The sequence below is a fragment of the Perognathus longimembris genome, chromosome 28, assembly GCF_023159225.1.
Source record: "Perognathus longimembris pacificus isolate PPM17 chromosome 28, ASM2315922v1, whole genome shotgun sequence".
In the NCBI taxonomy this organism is placed as follows: domain Eukaryota; kingdom Metazoa; phylum Chordata; class Mammalia; order Rodentia; family Heteromyidae; genus Perognathus; species Perognathus longimembris.
The window spans coordinates 15,537,091-15,560,910 of NC_063188.1; the positions used below are offsets into that span (position 1 = coordinate 15,537,091).

Consider the following 23,820-nt stretch of genomic DNA (forward strand, 5'->3'; position numbering starts at 1 on the left):
GCCTATCAGCCAGGGCCCAATTTTCCCATCACCCCCCCCCCCACACACACACACACACCCTAACAGCTCTTGGGGTTGGGCAAGACTGGTGGCTGAAGATCTGCCCCAGCCCCACTGAGCTCAAAGGGAGTTTGCACTGAGTGCTGGCCGTAGCTCTTGTTCTCAGAGAATCTCAGAAAGGCATCGCGTTCTGCTCAGTGTGTGTGTGGGTTTTAGGAAGAAGGAGGAAAAGAAACGATGTGTGGCTTATGTAAACAGAATATGCTGCATCTAGGTTTGAAATCTGTGCAAGGAACTCATACAATACATTTGGTCTATTTCCTGTGGGATCAACACACATTTGAGAGTCCCTATGGTAGCAGGCTCTCAGTTAGACCTGGAAAGTAACAAAAAATAAAAAATAAAGGCCTGTCCTAGCTAGGGAAGAATTCAGTGTGAGGCAGGGAGATAGCCAGTGCAATGTAACAAGTGACATGTTTGAGGTAAGCCAGGATATTCAAGAGCACCAGGCCTGCCCTTGGCCCAACCTGGGGCCGATAACATCAAGGAAAGCTCTCCTGGGAAGATGACATGTGAGAAGAGCCGGAGAAAGAGGAAGGTGGGAAAGGCGCACTGTGGCAAAGAAATGACAGGAATCGAGGCACAGAGGCATGAAGTGATTTGACTTGAGGTGCACACAGAACAGAGCTGGCTGTGATTATTAGAGGGGGAAGTGTCAGGAAGAGGCGATAGGCTGAAGAGAGAGAGAGAAAGAGAGAGATAGACAAACAGAGACAGAGAGAGAGACAGACAGAGAGAGCGAGAGAGCACCATTGAAGGATTTGAAGCAGGGCAAGTAAAGGGTCAGATTTCTATCTTGATTAAACTATTTGTCAATTTGGAGAAAATCATTTAAATTGCCTGCGATATGAATGCATGAAGGATTTCCATTAACATGGTAAATATGCACTTCTAGCCACCATTCAGTACCCTGCTCTTGTTGTTTTTTTTTTCTGAGAAGTCTGTCATTATTCTGAAGATGTTTTAGAGATATTGCTAAGGCTATGTGTAGAGAAACCCATTTGTATTTGTAAAGGTCTCCAGAGCATTTAGAAGACTGGAGGTCCCCTAAACTGTACTTAAAGGATGTGGACTTTGAGTCTCCTTGTGTGTTTAGTCCCCAGTGCAGTGACAATAGCAGGCTGTGTGTGCAATGATCTCTTTGTTTTGTTTAGCAAAAGTCCTCCGGAAAAGCACTGTTTAACCTGAGTTGCAGCCATCTCAATCTTGCTGAAAAGGAATATTTTGGATTAGAATTCTGCAGCCATTCTGGAAATACTGTAAGTTGGTTTTATTTCAGGGTTTTTGGTGTCCTTTATTTATTTATTTATTTATTTATTTATTTATTTATTTATTTATTTATTTATTTATTTATTTATTTAGTACCCGTAATGGGGCTTGAATTCAGGGCCTTAAACTCTCACTCAGCTTTTGCACTCAAAGCTACCCTCCACGTCCAGCTTTTCTGCTGGTTAATTGGAAACAAGAATGTCTTAGACTTTTTCTGCCCAAGCTGGTTTTGAATCACAATGTGCAGATCTCAGCCTTTTGAGTAGCAAGGATTACAGGTGTGGACCGCCAGTACCTGGTTCACTTTGGGTGTCTTGAATTGCTTCTAAATATAGTCTGCATCCAGGTATGTAGAGTTTTACTCCATGATTGAAGAAATTTACCTTCTTACAAAATCATGACATTTTCCTGTTTCCCTCCTTATTTATTTCAGTTTCCTCACGGCGCAAACCAGATTCTTCTGCCTCCCTCGTGATTCTGTTTTGTCACTCTGAGCAGCTAACTACCCTTTATGCAATTTGAATGTCCAGAGGCAGGGCCTCAGTCCCCAGAATTAAGATTACGCTCTTCTCTGGAGCACATGCAAGGGATATGACCCTCTGTTTCTCAGACTTTTGTATTCCCCGTGTTGTGCTATGACCTGCCTTGGCATATGTATAATCTGGCACCTTTCCATAAAGGTTCATTAGGTCTATTAAGCTGGCATTTGGGGACTGCAGGATTCAAATGTGGAGCCAAATGCCTTCATTAGTCTTTGTAGGCACTAATGAGCCTCGTCTGTGACACCTCTGTCACCACACTGAGGCAGAGGAGCGATAATTCAAATGTCAACAACAAAGACTTTACAGGCCAACAATGTTCACTGTTCTTGGCAGAAAATACGAGGGGGACAATTGAGTGTAGAGAGTCCTCTTTATGATGGTCCTGTTTGTTTCTATCTTTAGAAATCTAAATAGTTCTCGTATTTGCTCATTTGATGTTGACCTTTATCTAGTACCAAAAAGAGAAAGCAAATCAGTCAGTGCTAGGTTCTACCAATTTTTTCATTAATGTTATTGCAGGTTTGGTTGGAACTTCTGAAGCCCATCACAAAACAAGTAAAAAGTAAGTATGGGGGAAAAAAACCTTTAAGGAATATAGGAATATAAGATCTCACTGCCTACTTGAAAGAAATTTCAGCTTCTCTTAATATTAAGGGCAGAAAGGACTTGGGTAATATGATTTCAATTCTTCACACATCTAGCAGATTTAGCAATTGAGAAAATTGTCTTAATTTTGCCTGAGATGAAGCAGCTCATGCCACTGAATCTTGGAGTATATCTGAAGAAGGAGGGTTATTAAGACAGAGGATTGGCCTTAGCTAAACAAAGCTCCCTGACACTGGACTTCCCTACGCATCCATAATGTCAATCACACACACCATTCATTTGCTTCAGTCTACGTTGCAAATGCCTTCTGTGGATGAAAGATTGTCCCCATGCTTCACGATATAGTGGGGTGGTTTTCAATTTGTAGCGTGCATTTCTATCACCTGGAATTACAGTAAATGGAGATTCCTGGGCCACCTGTCTAGGTTGAAAGGTTCATAGATTCCACAGGTGTTTCTGACAGAAGTGGATTTCCTTGAACACATGTTTGATGGACACCGACTTTCACTCTGTCACCCAAGCTGGTTTTAAAGTTATTGGGATCACAGGCGTGTATCACCAGGCTCACTCAATGAACACTTTCAGCATTCTTTCGGATTCTTTTGTCATCCTGCTCTTTACATGTGGATATTTCCCACAGTTCTTTGTTCCTACTGTGTAATGATGATCTGTCATATTACCACATCATCTTCTGAAGTACATTACTGTCAGAGGGATCTATTGAAAATATATTCCTGACCACTTCTCCTTCCTGCTTAAAATGCCTCCATGGCTCCCTATTACCCCAGAAGTCTAGTCTTTTGTTCTTGTGACGTGCAAAGCATAGGAGTCCAGCTACCTTCCAGCTTTCCTCCTGCCATTAACCAATTGTATTCTTCCACTTCTACTTTGACAAAATGAATCTCAAGGGTAGGCTTCACAGATGAATTCGAGGATACCCTAGCAAACTGGAACTTCAGATAAACAGAGAATACTTTTTATATAAGTACATCTCAGGCAATTGTTACCTGAAATTCAAATTGAACTGAGAATCCTGCATTTTTACTTGTTACATCTGGCAACCCTACTCGAGTGTCGACTCCTCTAGGAAGACTGCCTTGAATATCTCTAAACTCTTTTGAATCTTGTACTCCCTACAGTGCTTTTTGTTTTTCAGGGAGTGGGGACTGGGTGGCTGTCTTTCCTACCAGACTGGTCTGGGAATTCTTAATCTTTTCTTTTGTACCCTCCAGTGTCTGCCTCATATAATACTTGGGGCATGATAGACACCAAGTAATTTAGTGAATGGCGTTCATATTGAGTATGTGTGGTGATTTGGGATGTTAACCATTTCTTCTTGTTAATTTTTGCCATGTTGAGCAGGGAATCCAGCACATTATGTACTCCTGGGCAAGGATTCTGTCATTTGATTTCATCTACAGTCCCAAATTTCTGATTTTCAAATTCATATAGGTAGGAGAGTCAGCAGGTGTGCTTTTCCAGATGTATGTTTTAAACTAGAAAGAGACGTCGCCCTCTGTGTCTAGTTCCATTTATGAGCTCCTGTGATCGTGATCTGCTCCGGCTGAACTCGGCCTTCTCTCAGGCAGGAAGGCAGCATCCCAAGTAGCAAGTGGTTTATTTTCCTAGATGGGACATTTCTTAGCAGAGGACACAGGGGGCCCAAAGGGAGACTTCTTTACTCAGAGGGAAGAAAGGCGAGGAGAGGGCTGGGAGAACATTCCCAAGTGCTGTGTCCATACTCAGACAAATCCTGAACTAGCAACATTGAACATGCGAACAATGGAAATCTATGTGAAGCTGTGGGAGGTAGTAATGGAGAGGGGAGGGAAGTGGAGTGTGTCTGTGTGTCTCTGTGTGTGACTTGCAACTATGGTGATGGACATGTAAATAAAACTTATGGAGATGTTGTGTTTTAAGATCCTAAGGAAGTTGTTTTCAAATTTATGGTGAAATTTTTCCCAGTGGACCCTGGCCATCTTCGAGAAGAACTTACAAGGTATGATGCTTACCTGTTACATGCATATCTGCTGCATGACCTTAAGTGAGAACCCTGTTATCTGTGTAACAAGGAAGAGACTCTGGCTCTTTATTGAGAGCGGCCTTAAGTTATTCGAGGGGGGATGGTGTGAGACTCCACAGAAGGAGGACCTGACTGGATCCTTTGAAAGATGTTAACTCTTTCAAAAGAGAAGACCTTCATGGAGAAGAAGGGGTGATGTCTAGAAGTGGTAGCAAATCTGGATGAGTCCTTGGTGGCCACAATAAGCATGTTCTGCATGGGGCTATTTCAATCAGCATAGGTAAGATGGTGAGAGATTTCCATGGCCACTGAAAATGGTGTGTGTGTGTGTGTGTGTGTGTGTGTGTGTGTGTGCTATAGGTATAGTATTTTGCAATGCTGATATGTATTTATGAAAAAAAATGCTCTTTACAACTACAATATAAGTCTATACCTACAAGAATGCATTGTGAATAATAACACTTCCCCTAGACCTTACGCTACGTTTAGATTCTTAAACATAGACTGGATCTAATAGACAATCTAGCTCAGCCCCTTCAGTTTACAAATGAGGAAATATCTAAAGTGACTTGGTCAAGATCACAGGATGTTGGCAATTATTCTTCCTGACATCTCTCCTCCTACATGGTTCAGGGCGGGTTCAACCTCACCTCCTTTGGTATGGGGGTGGGAAGCTTTGCTGTGGGGTCTTTGCAGAACTCACATTTCAGAGCCTCTTCTCCACTCTCTGTGGGTTCTCTCCACCTTGTGAGTTGTAGGCCACTATCTCAGACCACTTGATGATATCTCTGCCTCTATATCAGCCTGTAGTACTAACTCATTTTGATTGAGTTTAAATTGGGACCAATTTTCATAAAGACAAAACTAAAAAAATATGAAAAAAAATCAATGTGAATGATAAATGATTCATTAGCTGTTCAGAGCAAGGATTCGGTATTTGTAGCAGGCAGCTAGCAGCCTTTTTAACAGTGAGGAATGTGTCAAATGATAAGTTTCCTTTTGTTTTTCTAAAAGCAAATGAAATGCACGTTCCATTTGCAAATGAACTGATGATTCACATTTACATCTATAATTAAAAACAAGCAATGGCAAAGGTTAGGCTTCTGCTAACATTTCTCCCAATGGTCACTGGAGAATCTTTAACTGTAGTTGATGTGTTCACAAGGATGCTTTGTTTGAGTCTAATAATACATGGACATCTGAGAATAGTGTGCGAATACAAATTTTAATTGAATCATTTATGATGCATTAGGAATGTTCACAATTTGAAGAGTTTTAGTGATGAATGTTTCTGTTAGCTGAAAAGCCACCTGATAAATTTTTTTTCAATTTAGATTTTCATCCATCACCTGCAATTAATTTTGATCCACCATTTTGCCCTCAAGGCATTAGTAACTCAAGCATTCCATATAGAACTTTATTTAGAAAATCACATTTAACAAGAGAGATACCCACAGTAGACTGTGAGTGTGTGTGTGTGTGTGTGTGTGTGTGTGTGTATGTGTGCAGGTGCTAGGGCTTGAACTCAGGGCCTGGACACTGTTCCTTTTATTTATTGATTGATTGGTGGCAGTTCTAGGGCATGAACTCAGGGCCTGGGCACTGTCCTTGAACCATTTTGCCAAAGATGAGCCAAAGCTCCACTTCCAGCTTTTTTTGGGGGAGGTAGCGGGGCGTAATCAGTCCTGGCCTTGAGCTCAAGGTCTGGGCATTGTCCCTGAGCTACTGTTTTACTCAAGCCTAGCACTCTACCACTTGAGCCCCAGCACCACTTCTGGTTTTATGGTGGTTCATTGAAGATAAGCTTCTCATGGACTTTCCTGTCCACGCTGGCTTTGCACTGAAATCCTCAGATCTCAGCCTCCTGAGTAGCTAGGATGACAAGTATAAGCCACTGGTTCCTGGCTGATAGTTAATGTTTTGATGTATAAAATAAAATATCAGAACCAATTTTTGCATCATGGAAGAAAGCAGTCAGCATACAAGTCTTTGTTTTATACCTTTTCCCCCAAAAGTTGATTCTCTTTTTCTATGGCCTTAAATATGTGGAACAACTGCTATTGATGTGGCAGAACCTTAGTACCAACCTGCATTTTATGGGTTCCTGATAAGGTTTCCATGGGGAAGATAGTGGTGTGGAGGCATTTAGAAATTGTTATTTCCATACTTACTGTGTATAAAGCACTGGGCTGGACTTTGATCACAGAGACCAGAAGGCCTTGATTTCTTTTTGATTTTTTTCATTTCTTTATTGTTAAAGTGATGTGCGGAGGGGATACAGTTTCATATGTAAGGCAGTGAAAACGTTTCTTATCCAACTTGTTACCTCCTCCCTCATTCCGCCCCCCCCCCCCGCCCCCCGCCCGGCCTCCTCCCAAAGGCCTTGATTTCTGAAACAATACTCTTTTGTACTGACAGTGGCCTGGACTCAGTCTGGGAAGGCCTGAGTTGTAGCCACAGTTTCAGTATGTTTGGGGGATAGTACCTTGCCCCAAATACCTAACCCATGGCTGCATAAGTGTAAAATGAGGTGGCTTCTCCTGCTCCACCAGCCTCTGTGGTTGTTTTGTGATGTGTACTTGCCTGTAGTTTGTGACTTGTGAAGAGCTGGCCTCTCGTGCACATTCATGCTTTGTGGGGCTCCCATTCACTTTAGCTAAAGACAGGGTCTGCTCCAAAGCAGAAACCACCCTAGAATGATTAACCAAGTCCTTCAGGTTGCTTGCTTTAACCCCACACCAACCCCAGCCTCCAGCTCAGCCTCTGTCTTACTCATCACCCCAAAAAGACATATGACTGACTAGGATACTGTTCCTTTTTTTCTTTTTTAAAAATCATCTTGTATCTAGGAGAAGGGAAATGCTTCTTTCTTCTTTCTATTTCTTTTTCAAGAGATTCTTCTCTCTCTCTAACTTCTTTGAAGGTATCTTTTTACTCTTCAAATAAAGAAGGATTTGGCTGTGGGAAGACTTCCATGTAGTGACAACTGCACGGCATTGATGGTGTCTCACATCTTACAATGTAAGTAACATTCTATTTGGGGGCTTATTAGCCAGATAGAGAATGGAGTTGAGTGTCTCCCATGAGCCTGGCTCTGTGCTGTGGTTGACATGAGAAGGGTAGCCTGAGGTGTAGATCAATGGCATGATGTAGTAGCACAAGCTTGTTTCATTATATCCCATTTGAGATAGAAATCAAATCCTACCTCTCCTATTTCCTAAATAGTGACAAAAAGGGGTGACACTGTCTAAAAAGAAATGTACCCATTACCTGATTTGTAGAACTATATCCCTCTGTCCATAACCTTTTCAATAACAATAAAAGATTAAAAAATACAATAATGACAAGCCTTCTCCTGGGAGTGGTTCTGAAGATTAAAAGAAAATGCTGATTTCTTCTTCCTCAGTCCATCTGCATACCACTGCTTCTGAGCTTGCTGGCCAGGAGCTGGTCTGGACAAATCTGGGCATGGACTTGGCTAGACAGGCCCCAATTCCCCCTGCCTGCCCCGGGATATATGTCTGCTACGTGCTCTCTGCAACATAGTGTCATATTCAATATGATATCTCCAGTTGTTCTTTATCATAGCTGGAGAGAACAAAGCAAAGAATATAGCAGGTAGAGAAAGGCTAAAAGGGAAAAAGGCCTCAGGCCTCTATTCGTATTCCTTATATTCAAACAGCCATGTAGTTAGACTAGAAAAAAATAAGGAAGGGTGGCAGAAATAGGCTTGGGGAATAGAGGGGCCTCCTGGGAGGAAAGGACACACTGAGAAGGGCAGGCTGCTCCAGTAGCCCGGGGGGTAGGGCCTGGGCAGCTAGAGATAACATCTCTTCTTCTAAGGCCAGCTGGACTTGCTCTGTCTTTTTGAAAGGCCTTCCCAAGAATACAGTGTTCCTTGCTAATCCAGCAGGATCACAGCTTCAGTTTTTTGTTTGTTTCATAAATTCATTTTTGACCTCTGTCCCTTACCTTCTTACTAGTCCATAAATGGTGAATTTGTGATTTCACAGGGAGCTCCAGAATGAAGTGCTTGGCTAGGGACAGTGTCTACATCGGTATTGGTCAAGTTACTCCCAGGTGGGATAGAGGAAAGAAGGCCCAATAGTGTCTGAGAGGCAGTGGGCAGTAAGAACAATAGTAATCAGAAAGCACTGATGCAGAAGCTGCTTTTTGTACTAAGCCTTAAAGGGACATGTAGGAATTGAGTGGGTAATGACAGGTAAAGAAAACACCATGAAGGAAATGATGGGCCTATACACAGTGCCAAATGATGCATTGCTCAAACATAGTGTTTGTTTAGAAGACAGTGGAAAATGAAGCGTTATTTTGAATGCCAGAGTCACTAACCATATGTCCAGTATTATATTTGTGGGGTGTGGGGTGAAGCAGATAGAGAAGACATTCTCCTCTGCTAGTTGTCTGTTAAAGCAACCTTCAAGGGAGCAGGACTCGTAGGTGGCCTCTTTTGGGGGATCCCAATTTCATTGTTAACAGTTCTGCCATATGGGGTTGGGCATTCCCTAGTGGCCATTTCAGGCGTTGCAAGGAGCCCTTCCAGACTGCAATAGCTCTTTCCGTAGAAAAACAGCTAGTTTCCACAAGTGAGCTTTTCACACGCAATCCCACTCAGACGCATACTCTAAGATTGTGTGCAGAAAAAAGATTGCTTGTTTATTTGTTCATTTACTCACTCCTCCAGTATTTCTTGAATGGCTGCTATATTCTAGACATTTGAAAAGTGTATGTGGTTTTTACACCCGACTGTCAAAGGCAGAAGGAAGCCTACTCAAGCCAGACATTCTCTCCTAAACCCAATTTGTACATTTCAAGTGAAGTCTCCTCCTTTGTAATATTTTGTTATTCATTTGTCATGAATTTATTGAGTAGGTGCCACATGCTGTATACTATTATAGGCTTTGGGAGTACAGCAGTGAACTAAGTCAAAAATCCTTCCTTTAGGTGGCAAGCTAATGGCTCACATCTGTAATCCTAGCTACTCAGGAGGCTGAGATATGAAAAATCACAATTCCAAGCCAGCCTAGGCAGGAAAAATCCAAGTCTCTTACCTCCAACTAACCATCACTCCAAAAGCCAGAAGTGGAGCTGTGATTTAAATGGTAGAACACTAGCTTTGAGTATAAAAGTTCAAGCACAGATCCCAGACCCTGCATTCAAGCCCCATGACCAGCACAAAAAAATCCTTTCTTAGGGCCAGGAACGTGGTTTAGCGGTAGAGTGCTTGCCTCACATACATAAGCCCTGGGTTCAATTCCTCAGCACAACATATATAGAAAAAGCCAGAAATTGCTCTGTGGCTCAAGTGGTAGAGTGCTAGCCTTGATCAAAAAGACACCAGGGACAGTGCTCAGGCCCTGAGTTCAAGCCCCAGGACTGGCAAAAAAAATCCTTTCTTTAGAAGGAGTGACATTGTCCAAGATGCATTGTACTCATAACCTGACTTACAGAATTGTAACCCTTTTGTACAAGTACTCAATATTAACAATAAAAATTCTAATTTTGGGGGGCTGGGAATATGCCCTAGTGGCAAGAGTGCTTGCCTCTAATACAGAAAGCCCTGGGTTCGATTCCCCAGCACCACATACATAGAAAATGGCCAGAAGGGGCACTGTGGCTCAAGTGGCAGAGTGCTAGCCTTGAGCAAAAAGAAGCCAGGGACAGTGCTCAGGCCCTGAGTCCAAGGCCCAGGACTGGCAAAAAAAAAAATTCTAATTTTTGCAAAATTTAAAGGATGAATTATGTGATGACTGTTAGAAGGTGCTAAGGGCAATTAGAGAAAAAGAAAGCATGGAAGAGAGATGGGAATTTGGAGAGGAGGTACTGAATATTTTTAAAATATTGGTGTTGTCTTTAAATGGTTGTACAAAGGAGTTGCCATTCAACAAAGCAGTTTACGAATACAATGCATCTTGATCAATGTCACTTTTTGAACATTCTCACTCATATTCCTAGCCAACCTCCTCTCTCACTTCTCTTAGTTTTGTAGGATATTTATTGAACTTTTTGTCATTTAACAAAGTAGTTTGTATATACAATGCATCAACATTTTCACTCCCCTTTGATCCACCCCTTCCCTTATTTTTCTTAATTTTGTGGTATATACAATGAATTCTTGACTGCCTTCTCCCCTCTTACTGAATATTTCAATGAGACAATGAAGGTGACCTCACTTGTGAGCAACGAATTGAAGAAGGCAAGAGAATAAGTCATGCAGAAAACCCAGTATTCTTGGCAGATAGCACCCAGAGCAAAATGCCTGAGATGGGAATCTTCCTAGCATGCTCTACAAACAACAAAAAGGCCTTTGATGAATGGCTTGAGCTGAGTGAGAAAGAGAGTGGAATCATGATATCCCTAAAAGCATATGAAGCCTGATGCTGCTAGCTCACACCTGTAACCTTTGCTACTCCAGAGACTGAGATCTGAGGATTGTGGTTCGAAGCTAGCCTGGGCAGAAAAGCTACCACAAGACTCTTACCTCCAGTACACCACTCAAAAACCAGAAGTGGAGCTGTGGCTCAAAGTGGTAGAGCACTAGCCTTGAGTGAAAGAGCTCAGGGACAGTGCCCCAGGCCGTGAGTTCAAGCCCCACGACTTAGCAAACAAAAAGCCTATTAAGACCTAGAACATGACTCTAGTGGGATGGGAAGCCACTGAAGCAGAGGGGGATGGAAGAAGTGGGGAGCCAAAATAAGAGGAACTTGCAGGAGAGAGAAATTTGTCACTCTCTGTCACTGCAGATGAGTTCATTTGTAAGTCATAGTTCTCTTGCTAGATTGTCATAGTATTAGACACAGAAAAATGAGCACAGTCTTAAGTGTTACAGGTTTTCCTTAGGGTCAACGTGGAATCTTGTACTTAATCTGAAAGGCTGGGGTATGCATGTGTAAGTTTAAAAATCGTTCAATTGAGATAGAATTTATATGCCATGAAATTCACCCATTCAAAATGCACAACATAATGTCTTCTAGCATTACCAACTCATTACCAAAATGATTACCAAAATCCAGTTTTTAGAACATCTCCATAACATCAAAACAGATCGCTGAGGCACATTTATTTATTTTTTTATTGTTATTTTTTGTGCCAGTTGGGGTTTGAACTCAGTGCCTGGGCATTGTTTCTGAGCTTCTTTTTTTTGGCCAGTCCTGGGCCTTGGACTCAGGGCCTGAGCACTGTCCCTGGCTTCTTCCCGCTCAAGGCTAGCACTCTGCCACTTGAGCCACAGCGCCGCTTCTGGCCGTTTTCTGTATATGTGGTGCTGGGGAATCGAACCTAGGGCCTCGTGTATCCGAGGCAGGCACTCTTGCCACTAGGCTATATCCCCAGCCCGTTTCTGAGCTTCTTTGCCTCAAGGCTAACTCTAAAACTTGAGCCACAGTGCCACTTCCAGCTTTTTCTGAGTAGTTTATTGGAGTGAGTTTCATAATTCTCAGATTTCAGCCTCGTGAATAGCTAGGATTTATAGGCATTAGCCACCAGCACCCAGCTTATGAGACACATTTACAATCACATTTTGTATGTCTGCTTTTTATTATGACTATTCTGGTACAGATGGAGAAATATCTCACTGCAATTATAGTTAGCACTTCCCTAGTAGGTAAATCATGAGTACCTTTTCATGTGTTTATTTCTATATTTTATGTGGAAAAATATACACTTAAAACTTTTGCCCATTTTAAAATGAGTTATCTTAGAATTACATTTTATAACATTTTCACACAAATCCTAATTCATAAGATAAGTGATTTGCAAATTTATCTCCCAAACTATGCCTTTCATTTTGTAATGATGTCTTTTCATTTCTAGATTGTCTTTTGAAGTATATTTTTTGTTATTTTCATGCAATTCTATTTTATTATTTTTAGTGGATCATGTTTTTGGTGCTATACCTAAGAATTCTTTGCCTAACTTAATAACATAAAAATATTTCCCCCGTTTATCTGGATCTTATAGGTTTATCTCTTAGCTTTACAGACAAAATCCATTTTGAGTTCATTTTTGTCTGTTTGTATGGCATGTTGCAGTGGTCCAACTTCATATTTTTGCATGTCAATGTCCATTTAAACTCAAACCATTTATTGAAAAGACTATGATTTCGTCATTGAATTCTCTTGGTTTTGTCCCAAACCAATTTAAGTGCTCATACCCAGACTCACTGTGCACTGCGGAGTACTTAGCTTTGTAGTAAGTTTTGAAATAGGGAAGTGTATCAACTTTATTTTGCCTTTTCCCAATTATTTTTGATTGTTGTGCACACTGCATTTTCATGTAAAATTTAAGAGTATATGTCAATTTTTACAAAAATTTCTGCTGGGATTTTGATCAGAACTGTCTTAAATGTAGAGATCATTTTTGGTAAATATTGCCATCTTAACCATGAACCTGAAATAGCTTGCCACATTTTATAATTTTCAGCAAATAAGAGTTATACTTCTTTTGTTCAATTTTTTGTGGCATTTTATTCTTTGTAGTGTTACTATAAATGGAACTGCTTTCTCAAACTCACTTTTAGATTGCTTATTGCTAGTATATCCAAATATGTTTACTTTTCATATATTAACTTTTTACCTTGCTACCTTTCTGAACTAATTTATTGCTTCTTCATAGTTTTTTTTTATGTGTGGATTTCTTAGGATTTTTCACATGTGGGATCCTGTTGACTCCAAGTAAAGACATTTTTATCTCTTCTTTTTTAGTGCAAATTCTTTACATATCTTCTTGTTGCTTGATTATACTTAGAATGTTGAGTGAAGTGGAAAGAACAGATATCTGTGTTTACTTTCTCATTTTAAGGGAAAGCATTTAGTCTTTATGTGGTATGATTGAGATGTTAGCTACACATTTTTCATAGATAACCTTCAACATGTTGGAGAAGTTTCCTCCGATTCCTAGTTCGGTGAATGCTGTTACCATTGTCTGCTTATTTTACTCAAAAGGAGAGCACCACTGGAGTGGAGAATTCATAATCTCGTACAGTACATATACTGCTAACAGGTGTTGTTATCTCTGTTCTCATTTTATCTTAGATCAAAAGTCACCATTGAGAACAAAGTATTCTAAACTTTGACTTCATAGGGAAGTCAAAGACCAGGAAGTAACTCATATAAATCTGATAGAGAAGTATAACAATCACAAAGAAGACAAAGGAATTCAAAAGTCAAAGCAGTCTGAGGTCATTTAAACCAAGAGGTAGACAATCCTAAATGCCTCAGTTACCAGAGTAGGTACAATACTGCAACAGATATTTATAACAATAAACTGGAAACTTCTAGAAAAGAGTAAATTATGATCTTAGTTACACTGCCAGCTGTTTGGAAAGGGCAGCATTATTTTCAGAATGATTCATATACTGGGGATTTCAGATAGCTGGGGATTCACTAGACTCTCAATGTATAAAGACTTAGCTGTGCCTGGCTTGCATTATACTTAGCATTTTTATCCCCCTCCTTTCTTGATAATGGATAATCAGTATGGAGGGAGATTGATGAGATAGTTTACAAGGGTTGTCATATAAGAAAGTAGTACAGACTGTGTGGCTTAAATGACTGAAGTTTATTTTCTCTCCATTGTGGAGGCTGGTCCAAGAGATCAAAGTGTTGCCAGGTTAGGTTTGTTCTTAGGCCTTTTTCCTTGGTTTATAGATGGCTACCTTGTTATATCCTCAAAGACTCCTTTTTCTGTGTGTTTATTACATGTGTAGCATCTGTCTTATGTGTCTAAATTTCCTCTTTCTTATGTGGACACTAGTCAGGGTGAGTTAATATTCTTTTTTTCTTGTCCTGGGGCTTGAACTCAGGGCTTGAGTACTGTCCCTGAGGTTTTCTATTCAAGGCTAGCACTCCACCACTTTGAGCCATAGCACCACTTCCATTTTTCTGGTGGTTAATTGGAGATACGAGTCTTGTGGACTTTCCTACCTGGGCTGGCATCAAGCTGCGATCCTCAGATCTTAACCTTCTGAGTAGCTAGGATTACAAGCATGAGACACCAAGGTTCGGCTAATATTCTTTTGTTTTGTTTTGTTTTGATTAATTAAATTTTGTTGACAAGGTGTTGTGCAAAAGGGGTACAGTTACATAATAGGGCAGTGAGTACATTTCTTGTGATATTTTACACCCTCGTTCTTTCTTTCCCTTCCCTAGATCAGGTAGGCATATATACAATACCCAGTGTACCAAAATCATATACAGTCCAGCTAATATTCTTGACTGCAATTTAATACCTTTTAAAGATTCTATGTCTAAATAGTTACCTTTGGTGGTACTGCAGGTTAGGGATTCAATATATACATTTTGTGAAGACAAATTTCAACTTATCACATATGGTGGTTGGAAGAAGGAGAGATTCTTTTTTAAAAAACGTTGGGGGGGCTGGGAATATGGCCTAGTGGCAAGGGTGCTTGCTTCGTATACATGAAGCCCTGGGTTCGATTCCTCAGCACCACATATATAGAAAAGGCCAGAAGTGGCGCTGTGGCTCAAGTGGTGGAGTGCTACCCTTGAGCAAAAAAGAAGCCAGGGACAGTGCTCAGGCCCCGAGTCCAAGCCCCAGGACTGGCAAAAAAAAAAGTTGGTAGAAGAAAAAAAAAATTCTTAGAAAATATTCAACTTCAATCCTGATCCTATAAGTATGTAGTTAATGAGTGTGGAATTTACCATACTGAAACTTTATAGCAACTCACTGCTTCTGATTTGAAAACCAGCCAGTTGCTTCCCTCTCACAGCAATATGAAAATATGGGACGTTTGTGATGGGAAACATGAGGTATAGAGACTGGAAAGAAAGGTCTGCTTGGGGGAGACCAGAAGGTTTGCCAAGTGCTCCATCGTTGAACTTCTTAGTGTAACTGTGAAAAATGTCACTTTTCTGTCATGCAGCAGAACTGGGAGACTTTCATGAAGAAACAGTTAGGCAGCATCTGGCACAAACTCGGTACTTACCAAACCAAGACTGTCTAGAGAGCAAGATCATTCACTTTCATCAGCAACACTCGTAAGTACTTTCAACTGGCACCTGTTTCTTCAGTACGGGACGCTAAAGCTGGGGGCAGACTCTTCAACCCAAGCCCCTAAGCCTTGCAAACCATGAGACTCAGGAAAAGGCTCACTCCTCATGGTATTTCCAGGCAGGAAGTGGCATTCTTACTGCATTTATTAGGATCATAAATCCTCTCTCCTTGCAGTGGCAGGAGCCCAGCCGAATCAGACATTCTGCTACTGGACATAGCAAGAAAGCTGGATATGTATGGCATCCGACCTCAGCCCGCCAGCGATGGGGAAGGCATGCAGATTCACCTGGCTGTTGCTCACATGGGAGTACTGGTGTTACGGGTAACAACTCTTTCCTTTCCAGGCCTTCAGTTGACTGCAAGATGGTTATGTGCATTCAAATTTGAGTGTCTACTTCCAATGCTTGTCTTTCCACCAGCTAGTAGGGGGGGAGGAAGGCTTGGAAATGTTTTGGGTAAGATCTCTCTCCATTCAGTAGGTTTTGCTATTATATGCAGCCCATAGTTGACCAATGATGATCAGATTAGCTGCTAGGATGGTAGGGAGGCAAGAGGCAGTTTGGGAATTCAAGACCAGTGGGTTTGAACATCCAAGAAACAGAGGCCATGACACTGTCCAGATCCTCCAGAGACACCTGAGGTGGTCCCAAATATGGTGAATATTTTTCATTAGTGGAGTGTGTGTGTGTGTGTGTGTGTGTGTGTGTGTGTGTACACCTCTACTCAGGGCTTGGGTGCTGTCACTTAGCTTTTTTACTCAAGGCTGGTGCTCTCTTACTTGAGCCACAGCTCCATTTTTGGCTTTTTGGTGGTTAATGGGAGATAAGAGTCTTATGGACTTTCCTGTCTAGGCTGGGTTTTGAGCAGGAATTCTCAGATCTCTGCCTCTTGAGGAGCTAGGATTAAAGTCATGATCCATGGGTGCACAGTCCATTTTTGTTTTAATTGGAGGACACCTCTGCTGCCAGCTGGTAAGGAATTTGTGCCCTATCCTACTAGCAACAGTTGTTGTTATTCAGGCTAAGCAAACTCTCAGCTCTCTAATCTTCCACTATCATTAATTCTCACTCCAAGAAACATTACCAGAGTTCTTTTTCTCAGCACACTTTCAATCTACTAAAAGAAGTCTTTCTAGAGCCAGGTGCTGGTGGCTCATACCTGTAATATTACCTACCCCAGGAGACTGAACTCTGAGGATGGTGGTTCAGAGTCAGCCCTGGCAGGAAAAACCATGAGACTCTCATCTCCAATTAATCACCAAAAATCCATATGTGGAGCTGTGGTTCAAGCAGTAGAGTGCTAGCCTTAAGGTAAAAAGCTCAGGGACAGCCCTGAGTTCAAGCCCCAGGACCAGCATGCACACAAAAAAGTGTTCCTATTTGTGACATTTAGTGAAATTAAGTCCAAGTTAAGGTTCAAGGGCACTTGCCTAACCTTCAAAATGATAGAAAAGCATTATAGGTAAATATCTAGGGAAGTTCAAAATACATCATTTGTGAGAAAGTGGGCATTGACCTGAGGTGCATTGACCAGAAGACCAGGTTAAAATACTGAAGTTACAAAGGAGGATAGGTAAGGACTCAGCTAAGGAATCTTGGCCTTTCCATTTGGTTGGTTGTAAGCTTTTCAGCATGAAAGTTACACTGATGGGCAACATACCCAATAGTCCCAGGAGGGAGTAGTTACCCATTCCTCTCTAACTACTGACCTAGCTATTTCATCCTACATAGGAGAGGATGGAGAGAAGAGAGAGCAAGGCCATCATGTTGTATCCTTTTCTGGTTAGTTAATAACAGTATAGAACATGTTAATTACATCTGTTTTCACTAGCACAAATTCTACCAAAAAGATATTTATGTGTTGAGTGCCTATTTTGTGTTTTTTTTCATTGTATTTTTTTTTTTGCCAGTCCTGGGGCTTGAACTCAGGCCCTGTCCCTGGCTTCTTTCTGCTGAAGGCTACCACTCTACCACTTGAGCCACAGCGCCCCTTCTGGCTTTTTCTACATATGTGGTGCTGAGGAATCGAACTTAGGGCTTCATGTATAGGAGACAAGCACTCTTGCCACTAGGCCTTACTCCTAGCCCTTTCATTGTATTTTTGTGAGTGTTTTTTCATTGTATTTTTCTCTAAGGAAAAAAACAAACAGATTTCTGAAGATATAATTTGCATATCATAAAATTCACCTCTTTTGGATTGCACAAGAATTCAACAATTCTTACTGTATTTGCACAGTTGAGCAGCCGTCTATTAATTCATCCCTTTTTATTCCATGTATTAACTGTACATCTGTACTATGCCAGGCACTAGAGCTGTAGAGGTAAATAAGAGTAATCCTGACTTCTTGGAACTTACATTCCAATAGAGGAAGACAAAAAATAGGTAATTACATACAAATGGGACATGATCTGTTCAGAGGTGATGCAGATGAAAGGGACTTAACATTTAAGCTATGACATATGGCAGGTTTCCAGGCCAACTAGATAGGTTGGGAGCTAAGGAAGGTGACCCAAAGAAAGGGTAAACATACAAAGGCAGTGAAAAGAATAAAGCATGACACAGTCAAGAAACTAAACTTATGTTATACACATGCATTTGTCATTGGATGAGGGACAGGGATGAGGGTTGGGGGTACCCTCAGCTTCCCAATTTCTATGCAAAATCACAGGAACCTGAGAACTATACATGAAAAGAGTTCCAAGGAGTATCTCAAAAAGGAGAATCTCACAAGAGAGAAGTTTTAGCAAGAATTTATTTTAGTACAATGGGATAAGTAGGGAGGGATAGAGAAAGGAAGAAATAACTTTCAGCTCATCATACAAGAAATGTCAGTAAAGACTCAAAATGGTAGCTCTTATCAGAGGCCTTTATGCTTTCTGAGCCAGATTCATCTAGGCTAGTAACCCATAAGTGCTAGACAGTGTTTCTAGATTGCCCAAATGGGTGCTATTTATTATCCTTCAACACGAAGATGTGATATAGGTCTGTCCAAAATGCAGAGCCAATAGGTGAGTTTTAACACTTCCCTTTGCCAGACATGCATTACAGTTTCTTGTCTCTAATCCACAAAGCTTCTTTCATCCTCCTCCTCCTCTTCCTCCTCCTCCTCCTCCTCCTCCTCCTCCTCCTCCTCCTCCTCCTTTCTTTTGTCAGTTGTGGGGCTTGAACTCAGGGCCTGAGTGCTGTCCTTGAGTTCTTTTACTCAAGGCAAATGCTCTACAACTTAGAGCTAAACCTCCACTTTGAGTTTTTCAGTGACTAATTGGAGTTGAGTCTCACATGGACTTTTCTTTCCAGGCTAGCTTCTAACTGTGATCCTCAGAGCTCAACCTCCAGAGTAGCTAGGATTACAGGCAGGAGCCACCAATGCTCAGCAGCTTCTTTTTCAGATACGGACAGCCCCTTTATCTCTCCCTATTCTTATAATTTAGCATCTAAAATATGGCAGTGAGTTGGAAGCTTGCTACTCTGGTTTATAAGTTTAATTCGGGTTCTAACTTCTGGGTCTGTTCTAACTTCTGTTTTATGTCTGTTTTTAATTTCCTCATCATCTCATCTACCTATCCTACCTCATATGGTAATATCCCAAGGAAGCTCCTTTGTACTAATAAATACATTAATAAAATATAGAAATTCACATTAAACATGAAAGAGGGCTGGGAATGTGTCTTAGTGGTAGAATGCTTACCTAGCATACATCAAGCCCTGGGTTTGATTCCTCAGCATGACATAAAAAAGCCAGAATTGCTGCTTTGGCTCAAGAGGTAAAAGAGCAAAAAGAAGCCAGGGACAGTGCTCAGGCCCTGAGTTCAAGCCCCAGCAAAAACAAAAACAAAAAAAACATGAAAGAGACACGATTCTTGCTTAAAAGGTACTTATACTTCTTGGGAGAATCCAGAGAAATAATGCTCAATATACCAGATTTATAAGTAGTAGTGGCTAATCTATCACAGTTAATTTTACTTGTATAACAGGTATACATGACAAACTAGTAAGTGTACTTATTTGCAGGGAATGGATAGATGGAGACAAAAGTAGAGATAAGGGGCAGTGGGACCAGACATCTCAATACTTTGTGTCTTACTTTGATCTTTTTGGACTATGTGAATGGATTACCTGATGAACAAGAAAGCAAACCAAGACCAAAGAAATGAATAAACATGTTCAGCTCTTTAGAAAGAGCAGGAATGCCAAGAAGTATGTGTAGACTGAAGGAATTGGGATCTCTTAGGGAAGGTGCTATGGGCATGAACAAGAAGGCTTTATTGGGGTTGGAGATGTGATTCAATTGGTAAAGTAGCAGCCATTGAGTGAAAACATCAGATACCTAGTTTAAGCCCCAGTCTGGGACATAAAAATGAGAGTGAGAAAGAGAAGGTGGAAGAGGAAGGTTTTACTATGTGGAAAGTATTGTGGGTAAGGAGAATGGAGAGACCACAGGAGAAGGCCAAAGGGTGTTTTGGGGAACAAATGTGAGAGAGATAACTGTGTATTTCACATAGAAGAAATAGCAAACTCTTACACAAACTTCATGATGCAGGAAGGTATTTGAGAAAATGTGTACATAGTACAAATAAACTTTTCAGTTAAACTTGAAAACATAGGGAAGAAACGAAATAAAGGAAAATATCAATCTTTCCCATTGTAATCTCAGGGTCCTGGCTTAAGCTTCCCTCAGGCATTTCCTCTCTTGCTCACATTCCAGAACAGCTTGTGTCTTACCTGGAATGCTTAGCTGTAGCTTCTTAGTTCAACAAGATCAATCTGAAAGAGATATGTCAAAAATGGTCCTGTTTATTGCCGGCTAGATTTACCTCCCCTGGTGTGGGGATGCTAAGCTTACTCCTTTATCAGTGCTCCCCTTTTCACCCTCTCCCCTGGGCGCCCAACCCGCGGGCGGCCAAGGTGGAGCGAAGGGACACGGGCAAGCCTAAAGTGCACGCGGCCGAATGAGATCCCCTTTTCCTCCCTCCTTACCCACCAAGGAAGCCAGGCGCACACGGATCTCGGAGACGCTTCACAGAGCAATCCGGTTTAATCGGGAGGGGTTTACAGTAATACAATGATGATGACGAGGATTGAGCAGGAGCTGGCGATAGGCTGGGGAGCTTGTCCATCCAAGAGCAGCTCCCAAGGACCTCCCTCACGGGCTAACGTCACTTCCCATAGTACCGCCCTCTGGGCAAAGCCCACGAAAAGGGAGCACATGTGCTCGCTGGCGCAAGGTGGGGGATGGTCGCAAAGCTACCCCTTCTGGTTCCGGACCCAGAAGGAGATAGGTGTGGCTCACTTCCACACTGCCCCAGGGCTGGGGGAAGGGCGGCATCTTGGGAGTGCTCTCATCTCCCTTCCCCCCTTAAGGCCAAGATGAATCCACAACATCTGCCCCTTTTATTTTTTTTTCCTTTCGTACAGCAGGAGGCGCCTTACTTGAGGGCGCACCATGTCTTAGGTTGCCCCCCCCATGGGGGGTCTTACCCATCTTCAGCTAACGCACTAGCACTTCAGGCCAACCTGCCTGCCAGACCGGCCAGCCCGATGAGGGGACTTGGGGAGAGTGGGATTGGCACTTGAAAGAAATCCCTGTTAATTTTTTTCTCATGCCAGCAGACCTCAGTGAGCAGCAGGTCCTAATGGGCGTGTGACCAACCTTATGGGGTTCCTAAATGGCTAAAGGCCAAAGGCCACTTGTTGTCTGAACAGCTCTGGCTTTTCGCTCACAATATAAGAGACCAATTTGTCTAGCGTATGGCAATGCAAACATAATGCTAATGGAAGCATCAAGCAGACATGAGCATAAGCAATCATAACACTAGGCAAATGCAACATGAGCAACTGTAACACATGAGCAATTATAACACAGGCACAATGCAATGGAGGGTCTCTTATCTGGCTCAGTCCATAGGAAATAGAGGAGTCCTGGTCCATTTCGGTGTCACTCAAGGTAGTGCAGATGGCTCTCCCTTCCCTCGATGGTGAGGTAGAGGCAGGTTCAGGTCCTGGTGATTTGGCAGCCAGGGTACTGGTAACTTAACGATTGAGGTTAGTAACACTTTATAGAAAACATTGCAGCAAGGTACCAATCCCTTGCTTATTGTAAACATTTATCATAAAACATTAAGGTGTCCAAACCCTTTAGCTCCTATTTCCCTCCAATGGGGGCCCCTAAGATAAGCAGCAAAGGGGAGGGCAAAGGAAGGAACAACAGTGTGCAAAATTTTCTCTTTAGTTCTTGTGCAACACTGTGGGCCACGCTGCCACAGCAAACATTATGCCAAAAGGCGCCAGGCAAGGTCCAGGGAAGAAACAGGGCTGACACTGGATCCATCGCTGGTACAGTCAGGCTTTCCTGTTTATCCATGGAAAAATCCACCACGGTCTTTGTTTTCCTGAAGAGAAAACAAGGAGAGACATCCCTTAAGGGCAGATGCCCTTAGGTGGTCATTCAGATGAACAATATTTTAAGTCTCTAGCTGGTATCCAGATTGGATTCGGTTCCCCAGTTGGGAAAACAAATGCAAAGCCCCTTCCTGCACTGATAAGTGGGTCCGGGCCTCGCCATGCCCCTGTAAGGGGGTCCTTCTAACGGACTTCCACCTTTAAGTAAGGTGTTTGGCTTGACCAATGTCTCTGACCAAAGCCGAGAGAGGTTGGTCCTTAGAGAAATTTAAAATATTCAGTGTAAACATGGCTGTCCTCAGCTGGTCATGGGGGCTCCCTCCCCTTTTTGTTTTAATAATTGATCCTTCAGGGTCTTATTATGCCTCTCATTTATGGCCTGACCCTTCGGGTTGTATGGTATTCCAGTGGTATGTTTAATATTCCATATTTGGAAAAAGGCCTGTAAAGGCTTGCTGATGAAACAAGGTCCATTATCTGTCTTTACCTGAAAGGGGAGCCCTAGGATAGCAAAACATTGTAGGAAGTGGCTCTCAGCATGCCGTGATCTTTCCCCTGAATATGCGGTGGCCCAGCGCGCATGTGAATGAGTATCTATGGACATAAATATATATTTCAATCTTCCAAAAGGAGCATAGTGGGTAATGGGTTACATCAGTTTGCCAGATAACATTAGGCTTTAGGCCTCTGGGGTTGACCCCCGGAGATTGCAGAGGAGGGACTTGCAGAAAGGGCATACATGACTTGCAAGTCCTAATAATCTTTTTTAAATCTTTTATAGGAATTGAAGGGAATCTCTGATGCAACCCTCTCCAGTTTAAGTGTGTACGCTCATGGAGTCCTTGGGCCATTTGAAGGTTTTGAGGTTGTACAATAACCATAGCTACAATAGTCCCATTAGTGGCCAGCTGGTTGGCCATATGATTACCTTGTGTCAGGTCCCAGGCAGTCCTTGGTGTCCACGAAGGTGCTGTAAGAATATAGGCTCAGCTCGCTCTTTTAACAGAGACCTGACTTGGATCATCAGAGGGGTGATTGGGTTTCCATCTAATTTAATATATGAGTACACCAGGTTTGGTAGCAAATTAACCACATACAAACTGTCAGAAAACAGGTTTATCGGCTGCTTGACATGGGTTAGTGCCAGGGCGACTGCGTACAGTTCCTTAAACTGTGCAGATCCAGTAACTGCCTCAAAGTAATGGGTGTTTCCTTTCCCATCGGCAGGAGGGGAGGCGGAGCATACCACCACAGCAGACCGCGCTCTTCCCCCATCTGTAAAAACATTGGCAGCCTTGACAAGAGGCCTGGTAGAGAAAAGTACAGCAGGGGTCCATTATAGCCTGGAAAATGAGGTCACCCACCTCGAGGTGCCATAATGGCAATCTACATTTCCTATAAAACCCTCCAGGGCACTGGACACCCATGCATTATTCCTTCTGACCCATTCGAAATCTGACAGCCGGTAGGGAATGGTTAGCACATCGGGATCTCGCCCATAATGTCTCAGGGAAGTATCCCTGCCCTTGATTATCAAGTCAGCTAGCTGGTCTAGCTGGGAATAAACCCTGGGAGCTCCTCCCACTGATGTGTGCACCCATTAAAGAGGCTCGCCTGACTGGGTAATAGTGGCTGAGGAAAGCTCAGACCCGGGGAGGATCCAAAGGCAAAGTGGGCACTCAGGCTTGTAGGGGGCCAACTGTGCCATATTTAGGGCCATTTGGATTTTGTGGAAGGCGGTTTGAAGTGATGGAGTTATTGTAATAACATCAATGGGCGCTTTACCCTTTAAAGAGTCATGGAGCGGAAGCAGCTCCTCTTTAGGCAGGTGAAGCCAGGGTCTGAACCAGTTAATCTCCCCCAACAGTCTTTGCATCTCCACCAGAGTAT

At 42.3% G+C, this 23,820-nt stretch overlaps 1 protein-coding gene across 1 annotated transcript in view; it reads left to right on the forward strand.

The window, feature by feature from the left end:
- Positions 1–473: 473 nt before the first annotated feature.
- Frmd7 (FERM domain containing 7) overlaps positions 474–23,820 on the forward strand; it is a 34,091-nt gene continuing 10,744 nt past the window's right edge. Inside the window, exons 1-7 of the mRNA XM_048336748.1 lie at positions 474–482; positions 1,215–1,319; positions 2,391–2,433; positions 4,443–4,476; positions 7,424–7,521; positions 15,401–15,515; positions 15,706–15,853. Coding sequence (XP_048192705.1) covers positions 474–482; positions 1,215–1,319; positions 2,391–2,433; positions 4,443–4,476; positions 7,424–7,521; positions 15,401–15,515; positions 15,706–15,853 — 552 coding nt within the window. The remainder of the gene's footprint in view (positions 483–1,214; positions 1,320–2,390; positions 2,434–4,442; positions 4,477–7,423; positions 7,522–15,400; positions 15,516–15,705; positions 15,854–23,820) is intronic.